Below are 16,459 nucleotides of genomic sequence, written 5' to 3' on the forward strand. Positions count from 1 at the left end.
GTGGGCAGGAGGGCGGCATCCACCCGTTTCCAGGTCTCCCTGACCTGCCTGCTCTGCGCCCCCACACCCTGCGTGCCGTGGCTCCATGCAGTGTACTAGGTAGCTCTTGCCCGGGTCTGTGTTGTTTGTTATGAAAAGCTTAATGGGCTGGCCAGGCTGTGTCACCTTCTCCGAGCAAAGCCATATGGAGCATCGACCCAGACTCCGGCTCAGCACACACTCGCTCCTGCCTGCCAGGCCTTTGTCCTCACGGCCAGAACGGGCTCATTAATGTAGTCGCTTGCCCATCTGCATGAATGACAGTCAGCTCTGTGGGCCACCCGTGAGCTCTCAAGTTCCCATCCTTGGCTTTAGGATTAGCTCCAACCGGGCTGAGACGCGGCCAGCCTGCCCCCCGCTCACTTCTGAACCACCTCCCTCCCTGCCCCAGGCCCAAAGCAGCCCCACAGCCTCCAAGATGAAAAAGAAAGAGATCAATGATTAGGTACTGCGAGGAATCCTTATCCTGACCAAGACGCCCCACCCACACCCAATGAAGTACAAATTGGAAGTTGACGGTTTTCATTTCAGATGGTTAATTCTCATCCTGCTTCTGCTCTTCTTTCTCTCCCTGGAAATCGGGGACCTTATTCTTGTCGCTCCCTAGTTTTCTTGTACCCCGTCCCCTCCAGCTTCATGCTCGGTGTTGTGCTCAATAAAACGGACATATTTTTCTCTACGAGGCTTCATGTGGTTCTTCTCAAAGTCAGCAGTGGCTCTGGGACTTCTGAGCCCGTGCCGGGTGGAGAGCCTGGGGTCTGGCAGGGGGGTGGCTGATGCAGACTGGGAGCATAAGGTATGCCAGGTACTTAATGACAGGAGTTTCGCACACTGACTCATTGACTCCTCAGAACGACCCCCGGTGTAGGGTCTGTGCGAGCCCGAGCCGTCAGGCTCCAGCATCCATTCTCCTAATGACTGTGGTAGACGATCATGAGTTTAAAGCCCAGCTCTGCCCTGCCCTCTGCCTCATCTGTGACCTTGGGGGGGTTACACAGCCTGTGCCTTCGTTTCCTCACTTGTCAAATGGGAACAGCACCTATATCACGAGATAATGCACATGATGTCTCTTGCGCAGTGCTCAATAAGTAATTAACGTGATTGATAATAGTCAAAAAGTTAATGTAGGTAAAACGCCTAGCACATTGCACAGGCTGTGGTTAGCACACTCACATCACGCCTTTTCCATATGTTCCACACACACACAGTTACCCGTCATCCATTTGCAACTTCTCTTTGAGATCCCAAGAGACACAGGTTCTGCCTCTGGAGCTGGGTGAATTTGGACACAATACTTCCCTTCTCTGGATTTCTATTTCCTCATCTGTAAATGAGAAACTGGATCGCTGCTCAAAGATGAAAATACTTGGTCTGGTCTCTCAAGGAAGGGATCCATTGGGTCCTGGGGCAAAGGGGTCCAGTCAGCCTAAGTTTGGGTGATGAGCAAGCTGTACTGAGCAAAGTGGGGCAGCCTATGCTTCCTATACCACCAGGCCTTGGGCTTGAGCAGGGGAGCACCCAGGAACCCCAAGTGCGGGACAGACACAAGTGACGGAGATTTACTTAATGGGGAGGCCATTTTCTGAAACTCTTTCAACCTCCAGACTTCTTTCCAAAGATTTTTATTGGGCTTTTAGTTTGTACATCACTTTTTGTTAAGATTTTGGGTTCGTCCAGGACTCAGCCTCAGTGGAGGATGAAGGGCATGCACGCTGCCCGGTCAAGCTCCCTGCACTTGAGAGCTCCCAGTCACAAAGGCACGGCCCGCCTCCACCCTCTCTGTCTCTCAAATGTAATTTCCCATCATCTCGGGCTCAGCTGCAGCCCAGAACAATCTTAACAGCTGCACACCAGGGGTGGACCACGCTGTGCTTTCGGCTGTATAAGTCTCCTGGAGCTGGAAAGCATTCCAACCCAGTCTGTCCTCCAAAAGTAAAGCGGGCAGACGGGCAGGGCCAGGGGCTGGAAGCCGGCACGTCACTTACAGGTGGCATAGTAGAGCACACGCCCATTGATGTGGTCGCGGATCTGTTCCACGTGCTTCTCCAGCCCCGTCAGGTCTGCCGAGCGAAGCTCGATGGCCTGGCTCCCCCGAAGCAGCTCCAACTCCATGTCTGAGGCAGATGGAACAGCAAGGGGAGGAGGCGCTGGTGAGATACCCAAAGACTCCAAACCCCTTCTCTTCCCACCCGCTTGGCAGCAGCCACAGGTGAAATCACCTGTGGGGGAGCCTGGTCACTAAGGCAAGTTCTCTCCAGCCTCATGGCTCTCCACCCATACCCCACTCTAGAGAAACCAGACCCAGAAATCCCCTAGTCTCCCCCTCTGCTCTAGGCAGAGCAGTTGTCCCAGACTCATGAGGGAGGCCACTGGCACCGAGATTACCAACCTACCACTATTGGACTCAGACACTGCCATCCCACTAATGGTCCTCAAGTGGGCACCATGGCAAAAGCGCTGGCTGGGGGACCAGAATTCCTCCGCGCTTTCCCTCCCCCAAATACCTCCCCAGATAAATCTAGTCCTCCCCGCCAGGTCTGTTCCGCACGCCGCCACCAGATCCTGCGGAGGATGTGGAGGACAGCCTGTCCCTCCTGTCACTGTCACCCTGGGAAAGAGGCCCCTCTACCACACTCCTGAGAGCTGGCACCCAGCATCAGCCTGAACTTTTCCAGGAATAAGGAGGGGGTGCACTGCCTCACAGGGTTCCAACTTCAGGCAGCTCTAGCTGTTAAAAAAGCCTTCTCATGAAGCCAGAGTCTGACCACTTCTGGCCCCCAGCCGGTTGTCCCAGGTCTGTCTCCTAGGGGTGTAGGAATATATTTGCTCTGTCTCCCACATGGAAGTCGTTCAAATGTCTGAGGCCACGTCTTCTCAGATCAAATCTCCCTAGCTCCTTCACCCGTTTTTCATCCGATACAATTATGGACGCTTCTCTAACTCCCAGCCCTGCTTACCCTCCCTCTGATACGTGCAGGCTTTGTCAACATCCTTTCTGAGGATATTGTAGCCACCACTGAACACCACCCGCCGGGTGAGATCCCACCAGCAGAGTGTAACAGGGGCATTACTGGGATGCCAGTCGGTCAGTGGGCACCCATATGGACCTTTGGGTTGATCAAGTATTGAAATTTTAGCAGCTGCTATTATGTTCCCTGGTCCCCTCCCCCAGGAGGCCCCTATGCATGATCTTCCCCCAAATCCTGCAATTAAAAGTAAATTCCTGAGGTGCCCGGGTGGCTCAGTAGGTTAAGCATCCGACTTAGGCTCAGTTCATAATCTAAAGGTTTGTGGGTTGGAGCGCCTGGGTGGCTCAGTCGGTTGAGCGTCCGACCTCAGCTCAGGTCATGATCTCACGGTCCAGTCCGTGAGTTCAAGCCCTGCATCGGGCTCTGTGCTGACCGCTCAGAGCCTGGAGCCTGTTTCAGATTCTGTGTCTCCCTCTCTCTCTCTGACCCTCCCCCATTCATGCTCTGTCTCTCTCTGTCTCAAAAATAAATAAATGTTAAAAAAATTTTCAAAAAATAAATAAATAAATAAACGTTTGTGGGTTTGAGTCCCGCGTCGGGCTCTGCGTGGACAGCTCAGAGCCAGAGCCTGTTTCGGATTCTGTGTCTCCCTCTCTCTCCGCCCTTCCCCCACTCATGCTCTGTCTCTGTCTCTCAAAAATGTATAAATGTTAAAAAAAAATTTTAAAAAAGCAAATTCCTACAGACAAGTAAATGCTTGTTCCATTGCTACCACCTGGCCTTTTCCGGTTGGTAGACGCATGACGCACATCTGGAGGGCAGGACAGGTCTTGTGAGCATCTCTGCATTCCCCGCAGCCCCATCACTGTGCCTCATATTCTTAGGTGCTCAGGACTCCCTTCTGGTCTCGCCCCCTTAGCACTGCTCGCTCTGACAAGGGTGGGCCTCAGAGACCTGGGGTTGGGACCAGCCTCCTGGGATGCCCAGGAGTCCGAGCCCCGGGATGGAACCCTCACCTTTCATCCTGTCCATCATCTCCATGGTCTCCCCAAATAACTCCTCTGCCTCTGTCTTGACGCTCAGGATCCGGCTTCCCTGCTCCCCCAGCATGGGGCTACGACCCAACTGGTCCTTCAATTCAGCATATTTTTGCTTTATTCTCTCAAATCCCTGAAAAACATGGAACAATCTCAGTGTCACCATCACCGCCACCCAAAGTTCTAAAGACCTTTGGCTAAAGCTCTCGATACCATCCGGATTAACACACGGGCACAAGGTGCCTCCTGACACTCCCCAGAGGGTTGCTTTTGCCCAGGAAAATCCCTAGGCCACAAACTATACCTTAAATTCCTTCTGTATTTCCCTCCCTCCACCTGAGCTCCTGTCATTTCCTGCCTAACTTCCTGCACGGTGCTGGGCACTTACTTGTCATGTAGCAGCATATTTGGCTGCCTGCCACTATACTGGGACCATGAGAGCCGAAGTTCCTGGTACGCTGGAGACCCAGACCAGAGGCTCTTTGATCACCTCTCTGACATAATTCCAACAATGGTGGGACCCAGGTTAGGCTAAGTCAAGACTGCCTCTCTGGGCTGGGTAGCCACAAAGGGGACAAGTTCTGGACTGGTATCAACAGACCTGCTTTGTAGGTGAGCTTTGGGCCCGGACAAAGTTACCTGTCCATCTGTAAATGGGGAGGGACTGGGGAGATCATTCACAACACCCCTGACCAGCTCCCCAGAGGTGGCCCGAGGTAGAGTCCTGAAGCCCTTTCTGACGATTCTAGAATAACATGTGGGAATTGCCTTCGAACCCAGGGTCTCACAAAGCGTACAGAGTCCTCTCCTGCTCAGGACCCTCACCCTGGCTGTGCTGCCTAGGATGAAGTCTGTCTGCTCGTACCTCCTGGGCGCTCAGCGCCTGCTGTTCAGCGCCTTCCGCGAGCTGCTGGGCCTGAGCTGCCTGTGCCCGCTGCTGCCTAGCCTGCAGGCGGAGCGCCTCCATCCGTGCTCGGAAGTCACCCAGCTGCTCCGTCATGCCGGCCACCAGTCTTTCCGCTGGCCCCAGCACCTGCTGAACCTTTGTGGGGAAAGGGACGCCTGGGTTGTGGTGGGTCTCACAAGCGGGGGCCTCGTCCTCCCGCTGCCCGACTCATCAGGCGGCGAAAACTCTCTCCAACCAGGATACCGCTGTTGTCCCCCTGCCGATCCTCTATCTGCCCCCTGACATCCAGGGCCCCTCCCTCTCCAGCTCAGCTGCCCCCCGCCCCCACTGCAGCCCAGAGCCCACCCCTGGCCATCTGCACCCAGCCACAGGACCAGAAAACCAAGGGCTCAAAGCTGGGCCCAGAGCTCATAGTCCTCCCTCTCTAGGTCCCCATCCAAGTCACTTTCCGGCACTTTCTAGCCCTTGTGCCTGAATCTGTGTCTTCATTCTCAAACACGGGGGGAGAAAGCCACACCACGTCACCTCAGCAACCCTTTCCTGGATAAGCCGAAGGGAGCGGCTGGTGCCTTGCATGGTGTCCTGAGCCTCCTGCAGTGCCACTGTGCCCTGACGCAGGTTCCCCACCACATCCTCCACCTGGCCCTCCACCACGTGGGCTCGGCTCCTGGGGACCGAGGAGTGGAGGAGAGCGGAGAGAGAAGGAGTGAGCAACAGTGAATGAATAGATGTGTGGCTCAACTCGTACAGCAGTTCAAGAGAACATCCTTCCCGGCCCAGACTAATCAGGGAAGATTAATTCAGTAGCTTTTCCATCCCAAGGCCCCGCCAAGCAGACGTGGTATCAATGTGGGTGTTATGTCTGAGATACCCTTCGGGCACAGTTTCCAATGTGGAAGACAGGGTCACGCGAGTAAAGTTTCCCGTGGATGCTGTTTATCACCTCACCATCCCCCCCCACCACGGCAAGCACCCTTCCTGTCCCCCAGCCCTCTGCACCCCTCTGACGTGTACAGATTCTATCCCTCTTCCCACAACCAAAGGAGTTGGGGAGCAAAGCAGCAGGCCAACCCTGGGCAGGGAGAAGCGCGGGGCCCGAGGCCATACCTGGCCTGCTCAGCCTCAGCCTGGAGCCTGCGAGCCCGAGCAATGTCCTTCTTGGTCTGTGACAGCACCAGGTCCACATTGGGTAGCCTGGCTGCGATGGCCTGGATCTCGTTCATCTTCCGCAGGACGGTGGCCGAGTCTGTGGGCAGCCACAGGGCCAGCACGGCCTCGCTGACCTCCTGGATGGTGGCTGCATCAGTGTCAGGGTCTGGAAGACAAGCCGTCCATCAGACCGGGGGAGTCTAGCCCCCGAAAATGAGAGGCTTCTCCAGGCCGAGCAGCGCCATGGGAAGCGCCACGGTGACATCTCGGCCCCGGCCGCCCGCGGAGCTGCTGCGCCCTCTCAGGCGCACTCAGGTGCCCATTCTCGGTTTCCGGGAACGCTGCAGGAGGATGATTGTGGACACAGCTGTGGCAACTCCGTGTCTGGTGCCACAGGAAGCTGCAGGCTGGAGAGAAGGAGGTGGTGCCAGCCAGCTGGTACTGCACAATGCCTGGAGCACAAACATAATCAGCCCTAGACTGGGGAGAGCGGCCAGCAACTGGAACTGACTGCTTCCTTGGCAGTGAGACCCCTTCCACGCGCCCCTCCTCAGGCCAGAGTGCTCATTTTTGCAAAGGCAGAGAAAGATTGCCAGGTCTTTGCTCAAATGTCACCTTCCCGGGGAGGCCGCCCCTGGCCATCCGATCTAGAGTTGCAACCTTCACCTGTGCCAATGCCCCTTATCCTCCTTCTCTGCTTTATCTTTCTCCCTAGCATCTATTGCCTCCCACATGCCGAACCCTTAACTCATGTCTCTGGTTTTCTGTCTGTTACCCCACTAGAAGCTCCACGATGGCGGTGCCTGGGCGTCATCCGTATCCCTGGCCCCTGCCGTGGTGCCTGGCCCCTGGAGGCACTTGGTGTTTGCAGCGTGAATGAATGACTAAAGGCCCTCCAGACCCAGGCCTCTCCTTTACTATTCAAGCAAACTGGGACAAGTCAAATGGCTTCTCTAAGCTCAGTTTCCAGATCTGTGAAATGGAAATAAGGATCCTCAACCCGAAGGGACGAAATGAAACACTCAATCAGCAAGGGTCTTACAACCAACTCTGAGTCAGAGAATAAGGTCAGACGTAGAAGTACTATCTCCTCCCTATGTCTCCCTTTCACTTGTACACATTCCAGGTACAGACGTGGTAGGAGAGGGGGCACCTGCCCACCCAGATGCTTTGTCCTGGGGCTTGGGGCCAGAATGTGGGCGACTGAGACTGCAGATCAAATCAGACTCAGTCCCTATCCTTACAGAGCTCAAAGCCTAGTGGGACAGACAAACACATAACAAGGAAGGCCAGCCTGAGTGATGAAGTTGAGCACAGGGAGCTCAGACAGCCACTGGAGGAGCCCCTAACCCCATCTGATGGGTCCAGTGAGGGGGTGGTCAGGGGGGCTCCTGGAGAATGGGCCATCTAAAGGATTCTTATAGGGGGAGTAGGAATGAGCCAGGTCAAGAGAGGTGGGACAGGGGAGCAATCCAGGAAGAAAAATATTAACAAAACTGTGTGTGCGTGTGTGTGTGTGTGTGTGTTTAACAGTACAGCAATCTACAGTGTGGACAACAGAATGAGAAGAATCCCACCCACATTCCCTCCAAGCTGGATGCTCTTAGGCAGGTTACTTAACCTCCCTGTGCCTGGAGTCCCCTGCTACAAAGTGGTAGGCAGTCACGATTAAATAACGTAGTACCTATGAGGCACTTAGACCAGTGCCAGGCACTTAGTAAGAACTCAGTAAGCCGGAGCTATTTTTGTTAATTCCATTTGAAAACCTGGGAAAGACCACGGGTCCTCCTTCCTCCAGGGGCCTTCCACACACCCCACACGCCAACCCTGTGCACAACAGCCACTGGTACCTGCACCTCCTACCCAGTGCTCTAGAGGCCAAAACCCATTCCCATGGGCACTGTGAGAACTGTCCTGGGCCCTTCACAGGTGCAGGCTTTCCCACACCCTGCGCCTTCTCCTTGCCCCTGATCCTGTCAAAGGACTTGACCTGAGGCACACGTATAACATAGAAAACAAAAGGGTCCCCTCAGCTCAGTGACTCCCTGCTTGTTCATGTGAGCCCAGGCTGCACCCCAAAGAGAGACTTCCTACTCACCTCCTACCCCCTAGCCAGGGCTGACACCATTCAGCCTTCACTGGGCTTGGCTTGGGGGAAGATCTTATCTATCAGTCTGAACCCCAAATTTTGGCCTGCCCCTTTGTCCAGGTTTCTTTTTTTTTTTTAACGTTTACTTATTTTTGAGAGAGAGAAAGAGAGTGTGAGCAGGGGAGGGGCAGAAAGAGAGGGAGACAGAGGATCTGAAGCAGGTTCTGTGCTGAGAGCAGAGAGCCAGGGGCTCAAACTCATGAACCATGAGATCACGACCTGAGCTGAAGTCGGAGGCTAGTTACCCCCTGAGCCACCCAGGCACCCCTGTCCATGTTTCTTGAGCACCATTTTCCTACAACCACTCTCTCCCATTCTGGGGTTCCCTGGGAGTCTGACTCCAGCCTGGCCTCAGGCAAGCCATGGCTCCCAACAGATCCTCCCTGCCTCTCTCCAACCTGCCTGTTTGGAGCAAAGGCATTGCAAGAGTAGCACGAAGAGGCCTGTTGTAACACCAAGCCCTCAGCTCATATTAACTGGGCTCCCAGCCAAGCAAATTCCCTGGCAGGGAACAGAACTCTAATAATATCAACTCATATTCCTGAGGCAACTTTAATTTTTCAAAGCACACTTTACATCAGTTACTAGATCCCCAGAATCAACGTGAAATACTACCATCCCAGCTCGCAGAAGTGAAAGGTGAGGCAAAGAGAAAAGCAACCTGCTCAAAGTCACAGGTTTCCTGAGTGCTATCCAGGAATCTTTCCACTCCCGGGGCACCAACAGAGGGGATCTGGTTCATTTATTCATTCAACCGACACCGGGTGCTTTTCTGTGTCTGGCCTCATGCGGGGCGCCAGTGACACAGTGAATAAGACGGGCAGCCGTCCCTGCCCTCCTGCAGTTTAGAGTCTAGTGGACAGACAGACAGTGCACCCCGAGACGAATGAATTCAACAACCACAGGCTCAGAGCAAAGCAATGAAGGTCAGACGCTGGGAGCGGTGGTGGGGGTTGGGGGGATTGGGAGTGGGTACCAGATGGGGTGGTCAGGAAAGCGCCTCTAGGGAGATGATATTTAAATTGAGACCATAAGGAATAGAATCAGCAGCCTTGGAAAGAGCATTCCAGGCAGAGAAAGAGCAAGTATAAGTCTCTGAGGTGGATAAGAGCCAGCCTGTTCGAGGATGGGCAGTGAGCAAAGCAGTGAAGACACGGCCACACCCGGGAGGTGAGCAGAGGCCACAGTAACTCCAAGAATGAGGGGAAGCCAGTGAGGGATTTGAAGCATTTTTTCAAAGATGTTTTAAGTTGTTCTGTTGAGAGTGAACTGTAAGGGAGCAGGGGTGGGGGAGGGAGAATAAGTGAAGGGCTGTGGCAGCCATCCAGGCGAGTGGTGGGCACCTGGCCCAGGTGGCCTGGAGGCCAGGGAAGGAGGCAGCCAGCTGCTGTGTCAGGGACAGGGAATGGAGAGTCTAGGGCCCTCTCAGGCCGAAGGAGGGAAAGGGCCAGGCTCACCTGACAGGAAGTCTCGGACCTGCTGGATGAGGCGTCGTGTGCGTCTGACATCTTCCTCCATCTGGGAGCGGCTGGCGCTCACCTGGGTCTCCAGGCGCTGAGCGTCCGACTGCACCTTCGAGGCGGCCTCCTCTGCTGCCCTGATCTACCAACACAAGCTATGGGTCAGCAGCGATCAAGGCCCCAGGAGAGCCTCGCAGCAGCGCTCAGGGATTCTGTGGACACCCGCTACCCTAGATCTACCAGGGAAACATTTGTTGCTGACATGGTTTGGCTCTGGAAAAAATGACGTAGAGTCAGGTAGAAAACACAACACAACAAAACAAAACCCTCAGAACATTGGCCCCAAACTCTACCTCTCTCTTGCTGTGGGGCCTCAGACAAGTCACCTAGCATCCCTGGGCTTTTGTCTCCTGGCTGGGAAATAAAAACTGACCTGCCCCGGGGATCCCATCCCCTTAGCCTTTCTCTACATGTGCCCACCCCACCTTGGCTGCACCCACCATCTGCCTGGTCTGCTGGAGCTGGGTGTTGAAACCCTGCAGCTGCCTGGCCACCTGGCCCGCAGTCCGGAAGGCCCCACCCGCTTTGGGGAGGATGCCTCTGCAGTGAGAGCCACATGCCGTGCCGTTGTCTCGGGGACACAGCTCTCCGGGGCATGCTCCTGGGGTACAGGCCGTCTGCCTGGAGCCCCCACAGAGCTGTGGAGAGAAGGAGACGTCAAAGAGGGTACCCAAGGCTCTTCAACAACCACCCCTGTCCCACACCCAAGAAACAAACCGCCAGATGTCTCCATGGCAACCAGGCACCAGAAACTTGTTTCCTTGGCAACCACTGAGCACACCGTGAGGGGCCAAAGATTGGGATGGGTGGGGGAGTAGGGTAGGGTCACAGTGCCCTCGTAGGAAAAGTATGGCAGCAGTTGGCGTGCGACAGACTGGAGCAAGGAGATCCAAGAAGTGGGGCTCCATGCCGTGAGTCACCTTGTTGATGGTGGGCATCAGATCAGGCAAGGAAGCCATCCCCAGGCTCAGAGCTGCGAGCTGGGGACCTCCGGCTCCCGTTCCTCCTCCCACCTGCCCCTCCAGCCTCTCTGCCTCTCTCCGGCTGTCCCTGAGCTGGAGGAGCAGGTGGAAGCTGTCGGAGACCTGCTGAGCAGCCTGGGAGGACCGCTGGTAGGCTGCAGTCAGCACCCGGAAGGCCCCTGTGGGAAGACGAGGGGAGAACTGAGCCGCCGCTGGCCCTGGAGGCTGGGAGACGGAGGGCAAGCAAGAGCGGAGCCCAGGCGCGGTGTGGCGTGGCCGCGCATACCTAAAGGATCCGTACTGCTTATCCTTTCAAACTGTTCCTTCTTGCTCTGATATATAATGAGCAGGCGATTGAAGCTTCTGTCCAGATTCTCCAGGTCTCCCGGGAGGGACAAGGTCTCCTCCTCTAGGGCCAGATCAGGCTGCAGGCCCTGGAGAGTCCGCCTGAGACGGGAGAAGAGCTTTGGCTAAGATATGGGAAGGAGGCTGCCTCCCCAGAACCCGGCAGCCCCTCGGAGAAACCTCTGTGAGTCAGGAAAAAGGCAACAGAATGCAGACCCTGCAGGCTGAGGAGGGATCTGCTGGAGAGCCAGCACAACCTGCCCCCCACCCCTGTCCCTCGGCAGGCAGATCGCAGGAACCTCTCCTTCCCTGACCTGTGTGCTTCAACCTTCCTGAGCCTGCGCCACCTCCGTAGCAGGCTTCCACGAGGAGCATCACCCTAACCCGTTTCTCCTCAGCTCGCTGTAGGCTGGCTTCAGCCACCGCCTGTACCACCTGTATTGCCTGCTTGCTGGGCTCCCAAGTCTCTTCTCTGCAGCCCATGCCTCCCATGAGCACCCATAGCCGCGACCCACTGGTCATCTCCACCCAAAGGGGGTCAGGATCCATCAGCCCTGGCGCACAACCATTGAGTTTTCAGAGATTCCTCTCTCCCCATCTTCTTGGCTGGTCTACCAACCACAAACTCCCCCCCCCCCCCCCCCCGGCAAGCTTTGCATCCTTCACCTACGGGCTTTGCTCTGGCATAGAACATCTTTCCACAGGACACCCTTCCACACCTGCATTTCCAGTCTACCAAATACCTATGGGCTCACTACTGAATTTTGAGACTTAGGTCAATCACACACCTGGATGGCTCTGGGCACCGAGAAAGTCAACTAGTGCTTGGGGAATGCAAACTAATTATAGAAACTTCCAGAACCGAACCTTACAAGAAGACACCCCTGCTGGTAGGAAGGAGGTGTGGGTGGGACCGCTCCCATTCCAAAGGCAAACACAAGTTATTTTTAGAGCCCCTGCCTCTCCAATGCCCTGCACCAGGGTGACTAATCCAGAGCTGACTCTCTCCCACAGGCAGCACCGGGCACTTGAAAGAGCCCTGGGGCTCTTGCCTGCACTCTGAGTCCCAGCTCTGCCCCTCAGTGGCCACGTGACTCTGTCACATCCCCTATCTGTGCCTGTTCCCCCATCTGCAAAATGCAAGTAATAACACCCACCACCCCAACCTCATAGGAGTGTTGCAATAGTTCAAAAAAAGAGCATATGTGAAAATGCTCTGTAAACTGTAAAGGGCTGTACAGTGGAAAGAAGGACCAGTGTGTGCCACTTATGTGAACCCGTGTGATGTAATTCCTCCAAGTGTTTGGCAGGGAAAGGGAAATTACCTGATGGAGAAAATGGCATTGGCCACCTGGGACACCTCCTGCTCGGTGACCGAGGCACTGGTGAGAATTGCTTGGATCTGCTCCATCTTGCTCTTTGCACCCATGATCCGGGCAGTCAGGCCAGGATCCTCCAGACCCAGCCCTGGCCACAGGCGGGCAGTGGCATTGCGCAGGCCGCTGAGGCGCAAGGCCTGCCCCCGGAGGTCAGCATCGTAGCTCTGGAAGCAAGGGTGGCAGGCCACACACACTGGATAGCGGTCACAGTAACCTCGTTGGCATTGGTCACAGCGGGGTCCGGTCAAGCCAGGGCGGCAGAGGCAGCGGCCCGAGGCCTTGTCACAGCCTGGGCCCTCTGTTCCCCGGAAGTCACAGTCACAGGCTAAGGCGGGGAAAAAATGATGGTCAAGGTCGGGGGGTTAGGAAGATAAAGGCACCTTGTGGGGAGAGCCTGAAGCGGAGGCCTATCTTCAGGGCCTGTCTACGTGGCTTAGAATAATAGACCGCCAAGGCCAGAACAAAATCAGGGCAATGCAAGCAACGAAAGCAAGCCCTTAATTTAGCACCTACTGTGCGCCAGGCACAGCTCTAAGTCAGACACTCACCCACTCACACATGAACTTGCTTTAACTTCGCAGCCACTCTGTGATAGAGTTAACCTCCCTTATTTTCCCATTTGTAGAGATGAAGCAAAAAGGCACAGAGCTGTTAAGTACAATGTGCCCTCAGGAAACTGAGGCCTTGGCGAAAACCACCCACACCAAGTCACTCAGCAGGACAGAGGCCACGCTGAGACCAGAGTTGGGTCTGGGCACTCCAAGTCCCATGCTCTTGTGGCTACTTGTCAAACTGACTCTAGGGAAATTTAGACCTTTCCCTCAAGACTCACTTTCTCCATCTAGGAGGGAACCCCTCCCCTTCCTGCCCCTGCCCCGGAGAGGGCTTCTGGGAAATGCTTTCTCGGGGAAGTAGGGGGCAAAGCAACCCTCCTGTCGTGGAGACAGGGGGGTGGCCTGACGTCAGCCGGCCCTGGGGTTAGGAGGCTAAGTGGGCTGGCTGGCTGGAGCAGTTGTGGGGAACCTGTGCTCTCACAGAGCTGCCAGGACCCACACCACCTGTCCAGTATGAGATGTCCTCCCCTACCACAGACCCACCCACCGGCCCTCCACCAGGAGCCCGCCCAAGCGCCCCCCCCCCGCCCCCATTGCCTCAGCATCGCCCCTCTCAGGAAGCACCCACCACGGCATCCTGTGCCTGTGTCTCCATAGGTCCGGTCAGGACACTGGCGGAGGGCTGCAGCTTCGCAGGTCAGGCCACCGAACCCTTCTCGACAGGGGCACTGCCCTGTGAACTGTGAGGGAGAGCATTGTGAGGGGACCTCCCTCGCAGGCCTGGCCTTGCCCTGGAATCGGGGGCCGTGTGCCAGATCCCTGGTCAGCACACAGAGCCCGGGACTGCCTACAGAGCGAGTGTGCCCCCCAAAACAATGGCTCCCATTCAAAGACAAGCTCTGAAGGCAAGGCCCCCGAACGGCCCTACAGAAGGTGTGACGAATCTGGCATTGCAGAAGCCTCAGAGTCACAGAGGGAGAGAGGATGGGGACAGAACCAGACCAGTCTGATTTCGGAAAGACCAGAAGGGCAGCGCTGGGGGGAGACAGAGGCTGGTGGGCAAGACCCCTTTCCTCCTCGTACCTGGTTGCACTGGGGGCTGAGGGAGTTGTGAGGGTCACAGGCACACGGCTCACAGCCCCGACCGCTGGCCAGCTTCCAGTGGTAGGGAGCGCACTGGTCACATTTGGGGCCCACCACGTGGGGCAGACATAGGCAGTGCCCGCTCTCCTCATCACACGGCATGTCCCGACGAGACCCCAGGATGTTGCAGTCACAGCCTGCAGGAGGGAGGGGAACTGAGCTCACAAGACAACCAAAATGCACCCCTAGGGGACACACATCAGGGAGAGAACCCAACCCGGGAAAAGAACCAGGCAGCGTCGTTCTTTCCAGAGAACCTGCCTGCCTGACTCATGAGGCCACTGCACTTTCCTCCCTGGCACCTGGCAGCTTGGCCACCCACCCTCCAACTCCCTCCGGGGGGCCGACTCAGTCCCACCTTCTAACCTGGGCCTGTGCTGCCATCTGCTGGAGGCCCATGGCACAGCATCCGGCACACACCACAGAGAGGCACGTCAGGACTCTCTCTGGTGGCCGGTGCAATCTTCCCCGTGATATCCCAGACTGGGTCCCCCTACTCACGGTGGCAGCCCTGTGGGTTAGCATAGGTGAGTCCTGTGAATCCCGGCTTGCACAGGTCACAGCGCTCCCCCTGCACATGCTCCTTGCACACGCACTGCCCAGTCACTGGGTCGCAGGGAACGCCCGGCACTGCCCCATCGGGATCACACTCGCAGGCTGAGAGACAGAAGCAGCCACCACAGCAAGAAGAAAGAAGAAAAACAGAAAGTTCAGAGCAGACTGTAGAAGCCAGACTGCCTGGTTCAAACCTTTATTCCAGCACGTACTGGCTTACAACCTTACAACCTTAGTCAAGTTACTTGAGCCCCCGGTGCCTCAGTTTCCCCATCTGTAAAATGGGGATAATTATACAACGCTCATGGGTTTCCTGTGAGAAACAACTGAGTAAATGAAAAGCGGGTAGAACAGCGCTTGGCGCACGTTAAGTACTGTAGAAGTTTTTGTTGTCGTTGTTTGCCGAACGACTACTATATGCCAAGCGCTGAGCTGTGCACGCATGCACGTTGCCTTATGAAATCCTCAGGATAACCCTGAGGTTACTCAAGGCCACCCAGCAAGCAACTGCAGGAAACAGAAGTCAACTCTTTCCATAAATAATATCAACAGGAAGTGAACTAGCTTTCTTCAACTCCCACACCTAGAACTCTCGGCAAGCCTTTCAGAATGCAGATTCTTCCTTCGTCTAAAAAGTCTGGTGATTAACCCCGCCTGATTCAGATTGCTTCAGTCCATTTTGCTCTCTCTCGTGTACAAACTCACTGGCCCCTGTGAACGTGCTAAGTCACTGCTGGGAGTTCGGTGCATACGCTCATTCACCAAACATTTCCTCAGCACCAGCCATGTGCCTGTCATTGCACGAGGGCCCAAGGATATGAGACACAACCTTTGCCATGGAGGAGTTCTCGATATTGGGGGACATGGAAAAATACGGAGCAAACCGCAATACAACATGGTAAAGGCAATAGCATGTATACGGACGAAGTACTTATTCTGCCTTTTCCAGGTATGATTTACATTGCCAAACAGTGTGTGTGTTTCTCGACAGCAGGAACTATATCTTATATTTACTTTTGTCCCGCCTGTGTCCAAAATAAGGGCTACATAGGGGCGCCTGGGTGGCTCAGTTGGTTAAACATCTGACTTCCACTCAGGTCATGATCTCGCAGTTTGTGAGTTCGAGCCCTGCATCGAGCTGTGTACTGACAGCTCGGAGCCTAGAGCTGCTTCACATTCTGTGTCTCCCTCTCTCTGCCCCTCCCCTGTTCACGCTCTGTCCCTCTCTCTCAAAAATAAATGAACATTAAACAATTTTTTTTAATTAAAAAAAATCAGGGCTACATAATGATTGATTGACTGATGGATTGATGGTCCAGAGAGGTAAAGTGATTTGCTTAGACGTGCCCAGCTAAGTTAAAACAACTCCCCACAAGTTCTGGCAAACAACGAAGTCTTCACGCTTCCTGAGGGCTTGTGTGTCCCCAGGGACACGTGCTCCGTCGTACCTAGAGAGGATGGGGAGTAATAGGCAGATGATACGCTAGGTCCCCAGAGCCCCTACTCACGGATACAGGTCTCTTGAATGGGAGCTCCAGGACGCCGGTTGCGGAAATAGTGCAGCTGACACCGCTCACAGTTCTTGCCCTCGGTGTGGTCCCGGCAGTCGTCACACACACCTCCGTGCGCCCCCTGGCTGGCGGCGAACACAGCTGGGTCGAAGTGACAGGTCTCAGAGTGCCCATTGCAGTCGCACGCTGCAAAAGGACATTCCCAGGGCTGACCGTAGGCCAGCACCACCACCATCCACA

General features: G+C 55.4%; 1 protein-coding gene across 4 annotated transcripts in view; it reads right to left on the reverse strand.

Moving 5' to 3' along the window:
• Positions 1 to 1,653: 1,653 nt before the first annotated feature.
• LAMB3 (laminin subunit beta 3) overlaps positions 1,654 to 16,459 on the reverse strand; it is a 62,518-nt gene continuing 47,712 nt past the window's right edge. For all 4 annotated transcript variants that reach the window (XM_047076780.1, XM_047076782.1, XM_047076781.1 and 1 more), the window contains 14 exons: positions 16,217 to 16,405; positions 14,655 to 14,810; positions 14,094 to 14,290; positions 13,639 to 13,750; positions 12,403 to 12,781; positions 11,019 to 11,179; positions 10,691 to 10,911; positions 10,211 to 10,408; positions 9,708 to 9,852; positions 6,060 to 6,267; positions 5,478 to 5,619; positions 4,911 to 5,087; positions 4,025 to 4,178; positions 1,654 to 2,153 (listed from right to left, as the gene is read on the reverse strand). In XM_047076780.1, coding sequence (XP_046932736.1) covers positions 2,017 to 2,153; positions 4,025 to 4,178; positions 4,911 to 5,087; positions 5,478 to 5,619; positions 6,060 to 6,267; positions 9,708 to 9,852; positions 10,211 to 10,408; positions 10,691 to 10,911; positions 11,019 to 11,179; positions 12,403 to 12,781; positions 13,639 to 13,750; positions 14,094 to 14,290; positions 14,655 to 14,810; positions 16,217 to 16,405 — 2,576 coding nt within the window. In that variant the 3' untranslated portion in view covers positions 1,654 to 2,016. The remainder of the gene's footprint in view (positions 2,154 to 4,024; positions 4,179 to 4,910; positions 5,088 to 5,477; positions 5,620 to 6,059; positions 6,268 to 9,707; positions 9,853 to 10,210; positions 10,409 to 10,690; positions 10,912 to 11,018; positions 11,180 to 12,402; positions 12,782 to 13,638; positions 13,751 to 14,093; positions 14,291 to 14,654; positions 14,811 to 16,216; positions 16,406 to 16,459) is intronic.

This window comes from Lynx rufus, unplaced genomic scaffold, assembly GCF_022079265.1.
Source record: "Lynx rufus isolate CCGP_SWC_20201006 ecotype Redwood Valley unplaced genomic scaffold, mLynRuf1.p SCAF_15, whole genome shotgun sequence".
Classification (NCBI taxonomy): Eukaryota; Metazoa; Chordata; class Mammalia; order Carnivora; family Felidae; genus Lynx; species Lynx rufus.